The sequence below is a fragment of the Heptranchias perlo genome, chromosome 24 (genome assembly GCF_035084215.1).
Source record: "Heptranchias perlo isolate sHepPer1 chromosome 24, sHepPer1.hap1, whole genome shotgun sequence".
NCBI lineage: Eukaryota > Metazoa > Chordata > Chondrichthyes > Hexanchiformes > Hexanchidae > Heptranchias > Heptranchias perlo.
The window spans coordinates 17,434,101-17,451,413 of NC_090348.1; the positions used below are offsets into that span (position 1 = coordinate 17,434,101).

A 17,313-nucleotide genomic window follows, 5' to 3' on the forward strand; every position below is an offset into this window, starting at 1 on the left:
ATGCCTTACTAAAATCCATGTAGACAACATTCACTGCACTACCCTCATCAATCCTCCTTGTCACTTCCTCAAGGAATTCAATCAGATTTGTAAGGCATGACCTTCCCTGAACAAATCCATGTTGACTATCCCTGATTAAACCATGCCTTTCCAAGTGACAGTTTATCCTATCTCTCAGTATTGATTCTAATAGTTTGCCCACCACTGAGGTAGGACTGACTGGCTGATAATTGTTCGGCCTTTCCCTCGTACCCTTTTTAAACAATGGTACTACGTTTGCAGTCTTCCAGTCCTCCGGTACCTCCTCTGTATCTAGTGAGGATTGGAAAATGATCCTCAGAGCATCCGCTATTTCCTTCTTGGCTTCCTTCAATAGCCTAGGAAACAATCCATCCGGCCCTCGTGGCTTATCAACTTTCAAGGATTCCAATCCCTCTAGTACTTCCTCTCTCGTTATGTTTACCTTATCCAATATTTCACACCTCTCCTCCTTAACTACTACGTCCAGATCATCCCTTTCCTTTGTGAATACAGAGACAAAATAATCATTTAAAACCCTACCCACATCCTCTGCTTCTACACACAAGTTACCCTTATCATCCCTGATAGGTCCCACCTTTTCCTTAGCTATCCTCTTGTTCTTAATGTACTGATAAAACATCTTTGGGTTTTCTTTAATCTTACTAGCTAATATTTTTTCATGCCCTCTCTTTGCTTTCCTTATTTCCTTTTTTACATCATCAGTATTTAGTTTTCTGCAGTATTTAGTTTTCTGTGACAGTCATAAGCTTTCTTTTTCTGCTTTATCTTGCCCCGTATACTTGTAGTCAACCAGAGGGCTCTAAATTTGGCAGTGCCACCCTTTTTCTTTGGACGGACATGATACAGATACACAAATCACTAAAAGTAGCAACGCAGGTTAATAAAGCCATAAAAAGGCAAACCAAGCACTGGGGTTCATTTCTAGAGGGATAGAATTGAAAAGCAGGGCAGTTATGTTAAACTTGTTTAGAACCTTGGTTAGACCACACTTGGAGTATTGTGCACAGTTCTGGTCCCCATATTATAAAAAGGATATAGAGGCATTGGAGAAGGTGCAAAAAAGATGAAGGATGATACCAGAACTGAGAGGATATACTTATCAGGAAAGGTTGAACAGGCTGGGGCTCTTTTCTCTGGAAAAGAGAAGGCTGAGGGGTGACGTTATGGAGGTCTTTAAGATAATGAAATGGTTTAAGAGGGTAGATGTAGAGAAAATATTTCCACTTGTGGGGGAGTCCAAAACTAGAGGTAATAAATATAAAATAATCACTAATAAATCCAATAGGGAATTCAGGACAAATGTCTTTACCCAAAGAGTGGTAAGAATGTGGAATGAGCTATCACTAGGAGCAGTTAAGGCAAATAGCATAGAGGCATTTAAAGGGAACCTAGATAAGCACGTGATTGAGCAAGGAATGGCCGATATGCTGATAAGGTTAGATGAAGTAGGGAGGGAGGAGGCTTGTGTGGAGCATAAACACCGGCATAAACCAGTTGGGCTTAATGACCTGTTTCTGTGCTGTAGACTCGATGTAACTCAACGTACGTACTGTCTACATCACCTTAAAATACCTGTCTGCAGCCTACCTCCCAGAGGAATAGTTAAAGGAAAGGATGAAAGCAGGGTGGAAACAAACCACCAGAGAGAGCTGAGTCTGAAGAAGAAACATGCTAATGAGTCTCCTTCAGGATAGGAAGCTGGCATAAAGCAAAAAGAAGTTGCTACCAAGGAATGCTTATGTACAGAAATATCTCTACCACAGATCAAATTATATGTCTTAAGATCCTGCCGTTCCTAAAAGAAAATTTGATCGCAAGATCTAATCATTTGGAAACAGAAGGGGTGCAGTTAGTTTTGTGTTTGTCTTTACTTTCATCATCACACCTGAGAGATTTCTTACTTGAATGAAAAAAACTATGAATTCTGAAGTAACTTGGATCCAAAAAGTATCAAAAGCTAATGCAAATTGGGCAGAGATAGCTCTCTGTAAGGTAATGATGATAGCAACATTTAAATAGTGCTTAGAGATAATGGGCTAGAAATTCATTTTGGCCTATTTCGGACGCAGAATGCTTGGTGCTAGAATCCGGAAGCCCAAGGCACAACCGAAATTTGGCCTCGGACCTCAACAGCATACTCCTGTCGAGCTACGGATGCCAATCGGGCATTCAGAGGCAGCTCGCCAGTTTGAAGAGGACCAATTTGTTCTGGCTGCCTAGCCAGTAGCGGCCCTCAGATAAGTTCTGAGAGGAGGTGGGAGGAGAACCGGTGGGGGGACTAGGGCAGGCCAGCAGCGGCCCGCAGCAATGCCAAGGAACCAGGAGACGCTTACCACATGAAGGTAAGTTTAAAAGCAAGTCCGGCACATGTCCTGTCCAGTTCTAATGAATTTCCAGGAGAGGTCCTGAAACAGGTGTTAGGCCTCTCATTAACATATGCACGGTCCCTAACACCTGTGTTAGACAGTCTCCAGGAATGCCTGAATATTGCCCGATCCAATATGGCATCGAACATATTTCGGGAGCCCTTGGGGCTCGGGAAACAGCACTAGCAGATTGGTGCTTTTTCCTTCCTTTCTGCGCCCAAAGAATGGGTGAGGTGGGGTCTCATTTCTCCCCTATTATCACCGTTTAAATTTCACATGGAGAAAGCACTTTCCTTTGCAGCACATCCACTGCATTCCATTGAGAATGCCACATTTCCTATAATTACAGGCTGTGTTCATATTCTCAAGCAATTTATTTCTTCCTTGTCCCCACTGTTTGTCAAAACATGCAGCCCTGTAAATAGAGCTACGTAAAAAAAACTGCCAGTGGGTTTATGTATGGGTAGCATATCCATATCTTTTATTTAGACCTACATTAAAGTTTCCTTTAAATGCTAACTTGCACCATATTAAATAGTGTGTTGAAGATCATCAGATGTAGTACTGCAGATATTGCGTCTGTCTTTTCTAATCATAATACAAATGATCTACCAAATATAATCAAAGAGTTTACGTAGACGTGACTCCAGCGTACTGCATTTCTTCAGCTCCAAAATACAATAATACTCTGCCATGACAAGTTGGTAATAGTCATGCAGAAACAGGTTGTAGATCATAAAGACGATAAATATTAGATTAAATTTAAAGAATGAGAGCTCTTTGTGGTTTAGAAAGATTGCATTTTTTTATATGCGTACGTCAGACATTGCATTACAGGAGCAAGTGATTTATGGAGGTCTTTCAGGAGTGAAAAGAATTGCCATAACCTATCATTAATGGTACAATGTTCAAAGGCTGGATAACAAATTCCTAAGTGCGTGTTTAGTTTATGGTGTGAAAGATGTTTGCGTTGTAGTGTCGAACAGAAAGTTTTTATTACCTGTACACAAGTTAGTTCATGTTTTCATTAAGTCATGTACTGTACTGTCAGAGGCTCCTGAGCAGACAGACAGCTAACAAGCCGAGATATGCAACAAAATGGCATGAACACACATTAGGATAAAAGCTCAAAGAAACTTCTATTGTCACAATATAATTATTATTTCCTGCAAAACTGGATAGCATTCTAATTCAATTACCATGACCTATTGGAAGTTTGGCTACATCAACTGCAAACAATGAAAAAATATTGTTTTGATCACTTGGTAAGAGTGAGTGGGTAGAAAAGTTTCATTAATCCATCAGTGAATGCATATTGGTGTTCTATAAATTCCCCATTGGCATTAATACAGATTAACAAGGATTACCCCAGTAATTATTAAACCAATGTTTGCTTGGATTTAGTGCTCTGAGCAATGTGTATATAAACAAATAATGTCTTTGATATTTTAAAATGCATTCTAAAACCAGAATGAACCACAGTACTTTAAGTGGCACTGTTCTGCAGTCAAGAATTAAGATTTGTTGCCTGAGGGCAGGGTGTAATAAGTCATATCCGTTCCGTCTCATTTGCCTGAATTACATTCATTCAGTTTCAAATCCAGTGAAGTAGGTATATATTTTTTTTAATTAACAGCTGGAAAGGAACGAACTAAAGCTGGTCACTTTATTTTAGCAATATCTGATAGGTTTTCACTTATAATATGTGGAAGTCATCAAAATAATTTATACTTTATGGGAAATATTTTTTAAAAATCAACAAATCTCAAATTATACATGTTTTTCAGACATCACGTTACATATTTAATGACTTGACAATTTATAAAAGTCTCAAGGTGATTAATCCCTACGTGTAATCATTGGTTAGAGTATTGGTGACATGATTAATCCCCAATGTGTATTGGTTAGAGTATTAGTGACATAATTAATCCCCAATGTGTAATCATTGGTTAGAGTATTGGTGACATGATTAAACCCCAATGTGTAATCATTGGTTAGAGTATTGGTGACATGATTAATCCCCAATGTGTAATCATTGGTTAGAGTATTGGTGACATAATTAATCCCCAATGTGTAATCATTGGTTAGAGTATTGGTGACATGATTAAACCCCAATGTGTAATCATTGGTTAGAGTATTGGTGACATGATTAATCCCTTTGTGTAATCATTGGTTAGATTACTGGTGACATGATTAACCCGATTGTGTAATCATTGGTTAGATTATTGACATGATCCTTTTGTGTAGAGTTGTTGAGTCCGAGATTTGTCTCACAACCACCCTGTTTATGCCTGTAAACGGGACAAAAACTGGGGAGGGGGGCTAAAGGTCTGCCAATTTACCACAGGCGGTCCACCCATTCTGATTTTGCAGGAGGACCTCAATTTAGGTGACTAGATCTCCCATTGGAAACTGGAGGGGACCCATAAATATTTGTTAATTGGGGTCAACTGGCATTGGCAGGAACCTCAGGGTCATTTTAGGTTATATAGGTGAGCTTATGGTATACTGAAGACTCTCCATTTTTTAAAAAATAGGATGAACAGAAGTGTTTTACTTGTGATTCAAGATTACCTTACAACCCTATCAGCTCTACTTACAGCCATCACATTGAAAATGTTATCACAGCTTTTGAGCCGGATCGGAAAAAGAAATGGTGGCAGTCAACAAATGGTATGTTTTCTGAAGTTCGTCAGAATTGAATTCCAATTCATTTTTGAACTACGGTAATATAAAGGAATGCTCTTTTAAATCAGAGTGTTTGATTAAAAACACATCATCACATCTTTGTACCAAAGCATTCAATAAAACAAGCACCACCATAATGGAGCGACTGGCTTTTCAGGCGTTGTTTTTCATTGATCCTTGCTTTCTGAGCAGGAGGGCAGTTGTCCACATTATGTTGTTTTTGTGGGGCATTACAGCTTTCACGTAAACTTCAGCTTTGTTCCTAGCAAGAACATTAATCATAGAATCATACAGCACAGAAGGAGGCCATTCAACCCATCGTGTCTGTGCTGGCTCTTTGAAAGAGCTTTCCAGTTAGTCCCACTCCCCTGATCTTTTCCCATAGCCCTGCAGATTTTTCCTTTTCAGGTATATATCCAATTCCCTTTTGAAAATGTAAACCCAAAATAGCAAAGTGCTAAAAAAATATTTTTTGAGGATTAGTGCATGGGAGTTGCAGTTCACAGTGCAAAACTACTCATAATTTCACACCAATTTACAATGGATACACAATTTTGCACACAGTGGTATTAAGAGTGGCCGTTGTGAGTAACACACTTATTCACACTGATGCACTATGGGTTGCTCTTCTGAAGTTAGGATAAACAAACAATGGGGGTTATCTTTATCCTTTCGCTAATCTTTGGAAAAAAGTAGCCTCGAGCATATTAAATTTGTGCCCTGAAGCTCAGTAGTAGCACTGAAGATTCTGTTCTTGTAGTTTTTATTTCTAGCACAAGAGAGATTTTCAGTACTAAACATAAATTAAAGCAAAGATAACAAGAAGAAAGAGATCATGGTAATGCAAAGTTGTGTTAAAAGCACACAGAAACAGGAGAACACAGAAGGAAATAAAAAAAATTAACAAAATGAAAATGGATTTAAAAAAATTAAGTACTTGTAAGTGTATAATTTACCATTTTGACTCCGTAACTTGAACACTGGGTATGGTAGCATAGTGGTTATGTTACTGGACTAGTAATCCAGTAGGTCAGTTCAAATCCCACCATAGCAGTTTAAGAATTTGAATTCAGTTTAAAAAATCTAAATTTGAAAAATCCGTCTGCACTATATGTGACTTCAGTCCCACACCAATGTATTTGACTCTTAACTGCCTGAAGTGCCCCAGCAAGCCACTCAGATGTATCAAATCACCACAAAGAATAGGACTGCAGCAGTTCAAGAAGGCCTACTACCTTCTCAGGGCAAATAAAGATGGGCAATAAATGTCAGCCTAGCCAGTGACGTTAATATACTGAGAGTGAATAAAGAAAAATTGACCCATTAATTTTTGAAGCTTCTTGTATAATTTGGAATTGGAACTGATGGTAGCTTTTCACAGTTAATGAGATAAGTAGGATTCCCCTCAACAGTGACATCGATTCAGACAGTGACTGTTTTTAACTGTTTACAGAAAATAGCATCGGTCCCCACTGTCCCTCTCACTCCTACCTGAAGCTGCTGCTCCTGGGATTGAAAACTCTGGTCCATACTGTGGGTGGGAACTCCCGATCATGTGAAGCTATTGTGAATTCAGGAATTCTCGTCCACAGTATACACCAGAGTTTCAATCCCCTGGATCAGCAGTTTCAAGTAGGGGTGAGTGGAGAACTTGGAAGCACAGTGCCAGTGTGTACTCGGAGATGGAGAACGAGAAATTAGAGAAAAGAGCCTTCATGCAGTGTGAGAGGAAAATAGAATCGAAAAACCTGTTGCTCTGAACTAGGGTGAGGGGGAGATCGGAAATGACTGCCTCTATCAACTGGGAGGAAAGGAAAAGAATCACTAAGGAATTGGTACTCAGTAAATTAATGGGACTCAAGGCGGGTAAATCCCCTGGACCTGATGGCTTACATCCTAGGGTCTTGAGGGAAGTGGCAGTAGGGATTGTGGATGCTTTGGTAATAATTTTCCAAAATTCTCTGGACTCGGCAAAGGTCCCGGCAGATTGGAAAACTGCTAATGTAACACCCTTATTTAAAAAGGGTAGTAGGCAGAAGGCTGGAAATTATAGACCAGTTAGCCTAACATCTGTGGTGGGTAAAATTTTGGAGTCTATTATTAAGGAGACAATAGCGGAACATTTGGATAAACATAATTTAATAGGACAAAGTCAGCATGGCTTTATGAAGGGGAAGTCATGTCTGACAAATTTGCTTGAGTTCTTTGAGGACATAACGTACAGGGTGGATAAAGAGGAGCCAGTGGACGTAGTGTATTTAGACTTCCAGAAGGCATTCAACAAGGTGCCACAAAAAGATTATTGCTCAAGATAAAGAATCACTGGATTGGGGGTAATATTCTGGCATGGGTGGAGGATTGGTTATCTAACAGGAAGCAGAGAGTTGGGATAAATGGTACATTCTCGGACTGGCAACCAGTAGCCAGTGGTGTTCCGTAGGGGTCGGTGCTGGGTCCCCAACTCTTTACAATCTATATTAACGATTTGGAGGAGGGGACCGAGTGTAACATATCAAAGTTTGCAGATGATACAAAGATGGGAGGGAAAGTACAGAGTGAGGAGGACACAGAAAACCTATAAGGGGATATAGACAGGTTGGGTGAGTGGGCGGAGATTTGGCAGATGCAAAACAATATTGGAAAATGTGAGGTCATGCACTTTGGCAGGAAAAATCAGAGAGCAAGTTATTATCTTAATGGCGAGAAACTGGAAAGTACTGCAGTAAAAAGGGATCTGGGGGTCCTAGTGCAAGCAAATCAAAAAGTTAGTATGCAGGTGCAGCAGGTGATCAAGAAGGCCAACGGAATGTTAGCTTTTATTGCTCGGGGGATAGAATATAAAAACAGGGAGATATCGCTGCAGTTATATAAGGTATTGGTGGAAGCTACATCATTAAATAAATTTAAAACAGAAATAGACAGTTTCCTAGAAGTAAAGGGAATTCGGGGTTACGGGGAGCGGGCAGGAAATTGGACATGAATTTAGATTTGAGGTTAGGATCAGATCAACCATGATCTTATTGAATGGCGGAGCAGGCTCGAGGGGCCGATTGGCCTACTCCTGCTCCTATTTCTTATGTTCGAGTGCCAGTGTGAACTCAGAGGGGGGAGGGGAGAATCTGAAATTTTTTTAAAGTAAACAGGTTAATGTCTCTGCTAAAATAACACAGAGGAATGTCATACAAACACGTTAAGCATTCATCTGCTATTATAGTTAACAGTAATTTCCAGGAATTAATCTTGTCTATACAGATCAACAATCTGCATGCTGTCATGTTTTCTGAATTACAATGAGTTTCTTTGTTTCTGTAGGTGTGCATCGTGTCAGTGTTCAACTGGATCTGGAAACACTTTTTCAATTCAGTCATCTTATTCTTTCCTTCAAGGTAACATTTTCAAGTTTTGTTGGTTCCTACTCAAATCATAAGGTATTGGTAAAGGCAGGCACACTTATTGTGTTAATGTAGGTTTATTCGTTTACACACATGCTGACCTGCCTTCTCCAGTTTTTTTTTGCATGGACCCTTTAATATTTACCAAGAGACAGGAATACTAGTTGCTTCTTCTTCAACAGTCCTGGAGTAATATGAAGTTACTTTGAATACCCTATCCATATCTGAGCAGGACACTTGTCATTAAGAATTAAAGAGGTGACCAATTCCTGCATCCCTGGTGACAATGGCAATGACTTGTGACATTTCCACCATTTTCCTGCCATTTTTGATTAATTCCGCAGGGATGAAAATTATTCTCTATCAATGCCACTTTCAAAAAGCAGTTTCAGGTGTGCATCAACAGGAAAGCGATAGTGCAGCTCAGGAGGCCATCTCACTCCCTAGCACACTACAACTAAATGGTTGAGACCACCTCTAGTAGGTTGGGCTTAGGCTGGGCTTTGCACTGGTGTAGTATAGCTCCAAACTGGTGCAAAGCCACGTTTTAAAAGGTGACACAGGGAATCAGTTAAGCCACCCGGGAACTTATTAAACCTTTTTTTGATGTTAGGAGAGAGTGAAGGTCTGCCCATGCCCTAGCCCTCATGTGCAGTACTCTTTTGTTACAGGGTGAGGTACAGCTGGCAGTGAAACTGTGGTCTGCTTTGCTGTAGCAACACTGATGTAACAGAGATCATGCTCCTAAAGTATAAATATTAGGGATGATTCTATGATTGCAACGCGGAGCCATTGTCACAAGGAGCATGGGTTCAGAAATTTGGCGCGACAATGTTGTAGACTTCTGCAAGTGAGACTTCCTGCAGGGAGGATGAGATCGTGGAATTATCGCAGTTGTGCACTAATGTCACTGACCGATGGTCTTCTCCCCTAATTCATTCCAGTCATGGAGCCCATCCCGAGTGTAGAGAAGAGGTTATTAACATAGATTTTATATCAACTACAAGTGCATGATAACTATTCCATTTGAAACATGACTCGTGACCAAAGTTCCCTGTTCTTTATTTTACTTTTGTAAGTTTTTCCTGTTTATGACTCCGCTGAGACTAAAAACGCTCTTCCTGAGGAGTGCTGAGGGTTTGAGTGAAACTTCCATAAACCTGCTGCCACTCTAAGTATCAGTGTATTGACTGCAGTAATCCGTTGCAAGTCAGCCTCCTGCATGCAGCTATGTAACCCTCCTCTGCTACCTGGCCAGATAGAATTGTTGAGGCAAGCTCAATCTTACAGACGGGATGCCATTTTTGAAATTAGATGTCAAATAGTGTTTACCAACATTAAATGGATAAATCAAATCCCACTATTCATTTCTACTCCCAGTGAGCTGTTAATGCCTTTAAGAACAAGGTTGATCGGGACTGGATGGCACAGTGAGTCAACTCACATATCCACTCCACTGAAATATTCTGATCAACTTACTCTTTTTACACCCATAGACATTCCGTCCTGCTGCAATGTTGGTAGAGAGATCATCGGATTATGGTCAAACGTGGAAAATGCTCCGATATTTTGCATATGATTGTGCACACTCCTTCCCAAATATCCCCGCTGGACCTGCACAGAGAGTGGGTGACGTAATATGTGATTCAAAATACTCTGACCTTGAACCCTCTACAGATGGAGAGGTATGATGTCAAAATTAATTTCTTTACCACATTTTCAATACCAGTAACCCAACTGTTACCTCACATATGGGTGTTTGTCAATGATGTATTATACAGGTAGGTCATTGTTACAAATTGATGGGTCTAGAGTAGATATCCTGTAATAACTACACCTGTAAGCAGACCTCATGTTCCCTATGATCTGGAGAGCACCTTCATTGCCTAATATCTTGTTATACAATAGCGTGACCTGAGGATCTTAACAATAAGATCTCTTAATGTGTGTACTACATTCTATGATCTCACACAAGCCACCATGGTTCTCCTATCTTTTCAGGAAGTGGACTAATAAGCAGTCTAGTGAGACAAGATCAATTGTGAACTAGCAAACTGGTTTATTTTACAAGAAATATATGAATGAACAGAATACAATTTACACAGCAAGATTCATCTATATCCTATTGCAGTTAGCAGTCTCTGAACTAACTTAGCATTAACTTTTCCTCTTATTTGGCCATATGTGTTCATGTCTTATCCTGGAGCCTCTCAGTCTCCCTCTAGAAAGCAAGACCTCTGTCTTTCTCACTGTCCCATGCTCAAACTTCTTTAGACTGACCTGTCCAGGTAGGGGATAGCAGGACAAAGACTGACCTCTGACCCCCCCCCCCCTCTATTATCTTAAAATGATTTATATATCTAACATCAAACTGCATACCTATAAAGCATTCCCCTGTCAATGTGATACAGCCTTTTAGTGATTTACAGCACTGACCCTGACTATGTGGTGTTAATATATTACAGGCAGATATTTGATGATTGACCTTTTATAAATATTTAATGTTGCTGTATTAATTAATGAAACAGTTTGTTGGTTTAAGAGAATTTCATTTAATATATTTGTGTGCAGGTTGTTCTAAAAGCACTGGACCCACATTTCCAAATCTATAATCCATACAGTCCTGAGATACAAGGTATGAACTTTTACAGAAAGTGTGTAAAAAGCTGATTTTTGTAGTGACTGCAATATACTGAAACTTGTGTGATTCTGAACCTGTGCAAGGCTACACTCCTCGATGAAACCTCACACCTCTTCTGATATATTTATTAAATTGATATGAGGGACCTTAAGCTGGAATAATGCTACAGGTTCAGTGTTGATCTGACACATAAATTGCATCAAACTGACAGAAAACCTGCAGGTGTTACTGGTAAATAAGGAGGCTGGAAATCTGTGGGTGAGTGCATAAGTTCGGAAAGTGGCACCAGGACCCTTTGCCGCTGACCTCAATGGACTTTTCATATCCCCTATTTTGTATCCCGTTGGCGGGTTCTCACGCTACTAGGGGCACAACTTGGCACCTGCCAGCCCCTGGAAGTGATAAACAGTAGTGTCCTAGGCCATGATCCTCGGCCTGGACTCCCAGACGGGTCCTACTTTTGCCATCTGACAGCCTGGTACACTTTGACTCACCAATGCTTTGCTGGTCCTTGGAGAGGTCGGAGATGCAGGAATTCCCATGGTTAAGAGTCCCTGACCCTGGCCCTTCCCCCTTCCTGCATCAATGGCCTAGTTTGGAAAGGGCAGAGACTCTGTCCCCTCAAAGTCAAACGAAAGCTCGACGGCAAGGTCGGGACTTGTATCCTAATTTGAGGCCATTCCACCACATTCCTGTCAGAGTTACAGCAGGAATGAGTGAAAAAGGCTGCAGAATTTCAGCTCAAACGTGTTCACAGTATGCAATCAGTAAAGGTTTTCTGACTGAAGACACCACTTCTCCCTGAAGTATAACTGTTCCTATGGGCCAAACAATGGACAATAACCTCTATCATGTAACAATATTATGTAACATGTTATTCCATTCCATTCAATGGTAAGTGAAAGGGGACCCAGATATTTTTTTTAAATATACATATAAGCAGTTTCAACAGACTATTGTGGAATCGATTAAATGTGTTTTTTTTTTGTTATTTTACAAATTTTGGAGAATGTATATTTAGTGCAAAACGATATGCTTACCAAGGTCAAGAAACACAATGGGGTGAAATTGGTCTTAGTCGGTAGTGTAAATTGGGCGGTAGGGAATCAGAAGCCCGTTTTACACCTTGCCTGATTTTCTATTCCACTAAAGTCAATGAGAAAAACAATCGGACGGTCTGTATAACTGGCTACGTCCAAGACCAGTTTCATCCCCAATGTTTCTTTCACACTTTGATGCACACCAAATTTCTGTCGTGTGTCTTTCACAGAGCTAATAACATTTACCAATCTACGGATAAATTTCACTCAACTTCACACACTTGGAGATACGCGGTTGCGTAGAAGGCAGGCAAGATCTGATGAAAAGTATTATTACGCTCTGTATGAAATGGTTGTTCGGGGCAGCTGCTTTTGCAATGGGCATGCTAGCCAGTGTATTCCTGTTGATAATATAAGAGGTGATGTATTCAGCCAGCAAGGAATGGTAAGAACCTCACCAAGATTCATTTATCTTACAATAACTTTAAAAATGCACTCCTAATACTATTTTCAAATGAAAATTTAAATAAAGAGGCTGAACATAAATGTTGGAAAGTGTCACCAAGAGCCTTTGCAGCTGACCTCAATGGATTTTTCGGGGTCAGGAGAGGGTCACTATTTTGTATCCCAGTGGCTGGTTCTCTCGCCACTAGGGACACATCTTGGCATCTGCCTGCCCACGGAGGCAATAAACAGTGGTGAACTGTGCTGGGTCTGGGGGAGAGGTAATAGGGGCCCTGCTGCAAAAGGTGAAAAAGTGCCCACTTAGCCCCTTTGCAAGGAGGGAGGCACTTTACAAATAATAAAAATATATAAACATTAATTAATATAAATATATGAACATAATAGAACACAAAAATGCTGGAACACTTATCTATCTGCAAAATTAAAAATCGTGTACTTTGTGAATGTTGTATGTTATAGTGCTCGAGTGTTCCTTCAACCAATCATGCCATATAACCAGACTGCAGATAACCCCTCAATTAATCAAATCGCAAAGCCAGAAATCAGAACTAGAGATTAACAAATCGCACCTGAAAATTCTGACCAATCAGATAACCTGAACACTGTCCTCCTAACAATAGCTTGCATTTATATAGTGCCTTTAACATAGAAAATATTGCAAGATTTTTCACAGAGAAGGAGAGAAATATTGAACAGTCGGGGGAGGGGGGGGGGGAGTTGGGAAAAGTGACCAAAGGGAAGGCAGCAGAAGGCTCTGCTCCCAATGGCAGAATATTGGAAGAAGGGGATACACAGGAGGGCTGAGTCAGACAACTGAAGGGCATAGAATGGGTCGTGAGGTTAAAGAAGCTTGCACAGACAAGCAGGCCAAGGCTATTGAGGGATTTGTAGATGAGGATTCTGAAGGATTTTGAAATTGATGTGTTGGGGAATTCAGTACTTTTGCAGTTTCAACAGAGCTTCAATATCACAAGTAAAAGGTTTAATTTTGTAGCAGTATATTGCCGGCCACAATTATTAAAATCAGTTTCTATTACAAACCTTTCCTTAGGTTCAAGGAAAATGTGTCTGTCAGCACAATACAGATGGTGTAAACTGTGAAAGGTGTAAGGACTTGTTCAATGATTCACCATGGCAACCAGCAGAAGGATCAGAGACAGACGAATGTAGAAGTAAGGACTGTTTCATGTGATTTTATTGATAGTCTGTTTAACTTGAATCATAATTCCTAAAAACGATCGAACCCTTTCATAATTTTAAAGACCTCAAACAGTTCTCCTTCATGGTTCAGAACTCCTAGAAATACAACAGGAGGACTTCTCTGACCTATGTGCAAGATCCAGGACCATGCTGTGAGGTGGATTTGTGGCAAAAAGAGGATGCAATTGCAGAGAGGAAGGGCTTCGACCTACAACTATATGTCACTAAGCACCCTGGAGGGGATTCAGCCTCACATTGGGTATGCCTCTTAGTCAAGGTGCCTTGCACAAAGACTTGAATTAAACAGTTGGTGATGAGCAAAGCTGCTACATGGCAATGAACTTGGATGTCTAGAACATCAAGGTGGCTGGCACAATGCCAGTCGCACTCTGTTCGTCTTTTCACTACACTGAAGGCAGATGCACAGCACGTGGACAATGAAACTTGGGACAACTGCTGCTAGAAGGTGTTACCTAGAGATCTTTAATATATATATGGGGAGTCTGGAGGCAAATTAAAGAAAGAAAGAAGTTGCATTTATATGAGAACCTATACTCAGATTTTGATGCCTACCATAATTGGGTTTCAGAGAGACAAGGAGCTAATCCTGAAGCTCTGCACCACCATTATGTGGGATATGGTGTGTATCCATGCTGTGGTCAGGAGAATGGTGGCAATGCATTCACACATTTTATGGTGAGTTGCTCTGCTCACCATGTTGCTTGTGAAGAGCTTCTAGCAACTGCTATCCACCTAATATGGGTTCAAACCGTGCTTGTCAATTGGTGTGAAATAATGGGCCTAAATTAATCAATGACTCATAAAGGAAATAATTAGCACTTGAGTCTGAAATGGCCTTGTGAATTTCTCACATTATTCTTGTTTAGGAGATCTTCAAGATATCAAACAGTAATAACGAGAGAGTCTGGAGGTAACTTAAAGAATGAAAGAACTTGCATTTATATAGCACCTTTCATAACCCCAGGATGTCACAAAGTGCTTCATAGCTGATAAGGGATGGTGCAGTCATTTGGATGAGATGTTAAACCGAAGTCCTATCTGTTCTTTCAGATGCACGCACAAGATCCCAGGGAATTTTTCAAAGAAGTGCAGGGGAATTCCTATTCCTACAAATTTAACTGTTTCGATTTTGCTTTTTTTGAAGTTTTTGACGCAATAAATACATTTTAACTTAGCTGCTGAACACAGAAGATCACTAACTGCTTTCATATGGTTTTTCAAATGCTGATTTTTACTTCTTCCTTTTCAGGATGTAACTGCAATGGCCACTCTGAAAGATGCCATTTTGATATGGCAGTATATTTGGCTAGCGGAGAGGTCAGTGGTGGGGTTTGTGAGGAATGCCAACACAATACAGTGGGACAAAACTGTGGCCAGTGCAGGCCCTTCTTCTACCAGGATCCTGGGAGAACAATCTCTGACCCATTTGCATGTGTCCGTAGGTTTGCTTTTTTTCTATCATATTTACAGATTAACTCTTACTGTAAGAGCTACTTTGTAAAAACTAGTAAATGAAACCAAAATTACCACAATTTCCAATATATATTAAGTGTGCGAAGCTTAAAGACAGCTACAATGATTGAAGAAAAAATATAGAATCAAAGAATCATAGAATCGTTAAAGCACAGAAGGAGGCCATTTGGCCCATCGAGCCTGTGCCGGCTTTTTAAGAGCAATCCAGTTAGTCCCACTCCCCCACACTTTCCCCGTAGCCCTGCAAATTTTTTCCCTTCAAATATTTATCCAATTCCTTTTTGAAAGCCACAATTGAATTTGCATCTACCACCCTTTCAGGCAATGCATTCCAGATCATAACTACTCGCTGCGTAAAAAGGTTTTTCCTCACGTCACCTTTCTTTTGCCAATCGCCTTAAATCTGCGTCCTCTGGTTCTCGACCCTTCCATCAATGGGAACAATTTCTCTTCATTTACTTTATCTAAACCAGTCATGATTTTGAACACTTGTATCAAATCTCCTCTCAACCTTCTCTGTTCTAAGGAGAACAACCTCAGCTTCTCCAGTCTATCCACATAACTGAAGTCCTTCATCCCTGGAACCATTCTAGTAAATCCTTTCTGCACCCTCTCTAAGGCCTTCACATCCTTCCTAAAGTGCAGTGCCCAGAATTGGACACAATATTCCAGTTGTGGCCGAACCAGTGTCTTATAAAGGTTCAACATAACTGCCTTGCTTTTGTACCCTATGCCTCTATTTATAAAGCCCAGGATCGCGTATGCTTTTTTAACTGCTTTCTCAACCTGTCCTGCCACCTTCAAAGTTTTGTGCACATATACCCCAGATCTCTTTGTTCCTGCACCCCTTTTAGAATTGTACCCTTTAGTTTATATTGCCTCTCCTCATTCTTCCTGCCAATATGTATCACTTCGCACTTCTCTGCGTTAAATTTCATCCGCCATGTATCTGCCCATTCCACCAGCCTGTCTATGTCCTCTTGAAGTCTATCACTATCCTCCTCACTGTTTACTACACTTCCAAGTTTTGTGTCATCTGCAAATTTTGAAATTGTGCCCTGTATACCCAAGTCCAAGTCATTAATATATATCAAAAAAAGCAGTGGTCTTAGTACTGACCCCTAGGGAACACCACTGCATACCCTCCTCCAATCTGGAAAACAACCATTCACCACTGTTTCTTGTCACTTAGTCGATTTCGTATCCATGCTGCCACTGCCCCTTTTATTCCATGGGCTCCAGTTTTGCTGACAAGCCCATTATGTGGCATTACCATCCATTCATCGTGAAGAGATTGAAGGTTTCACAATAAAATTTAGTTTCATCAATGCACGGCCTGTGTAATCATGATGAGATCGTCTCTCCGCCCTTAGTTTATTAACTGTGCAATCATCTTTAAAAATATTTTTTTAAAAACAGAGATCTACATGCCACGCAGTACTGTGTGAAGTTTAAATGCCCCAATCCCTCTAGACCTAGTGAAATTTAAAGCCCTGCACTGCTGCATGAAACATTTTAGAAACAATTGTGTTAAAAATATAACTCAGCATCATCATAAATGACATAAAATCAGGTACAAAAAATGCTCAAATGTACAGTATTTAAACAATTACTGTAATTAAAGAGAATATTTTAAACAACCATATTAATAAAGGATAAGACTGATGTGTAACTGGGTACTGTGTTTTCTCAGAAGTCAAATTAAGTCTCACATTTCTACTTGTTCCAATGAGGAGAAAACACAGCATTGAGGTCAAATCTTGTGTATGTTTTAAGCTATGCACCCAGCAGTACTACCAATTATGCCTTAATAATTACTTGAACCAAAAATGCAAACAAAATTAAGAAGCAACTTTAGAAAATTATAAACATTATCCTAGTACAAAGATTAAAAAGGATATGAACTAATTTACCAGGATTTTTTTCCTAAAGATCAACTTCAGCTCAAGTATAGCGAGAATAACCTTAAAGATACTCATTAAAAA

At 40.1% G+C, this 17,313-nt stretch overlaps 1 protein-coding gene across 1 annotated transcript in view; it reads left to right on the forward strand.

Annotated features, from left to right (window-relative positions):
* The window catches only part of lamb4 (laminin, beta 4), a 102,488-nt gene that overhangs the window by 13,509 nt on the left and 71,666 nt on the right, over positions 1–17,313 (forward strand). The window contains exons 4-10 of the mRNA XM_068004823.1: positions 4,946–5,081; positions 8,409–8,482; positions 9,985–10,173; positions 11,060–11,123; positions 12,400–12,614; positions 13,686–13,806; positions 15,105–15,293. Coding sequence (XP_067860924.1) covers positions 4,946–5,081; positions 8,409–8,482; positions 9,985–10,173; positions 11,060–11,123; positions 12,400–12,614; positions 13,686–13,806; positions 15,105–15,293 — 988 coding nt within the window. The remainder of the gene's footprint in view (positions 1–4,945; positions 5,082–8,408; positions 8,483–9,984; positions 10,174–11,059; positions 11,124–12,399; positions 12,615–13,685; positions 13,807–15,104; positions 15,294–17,313) is intronic.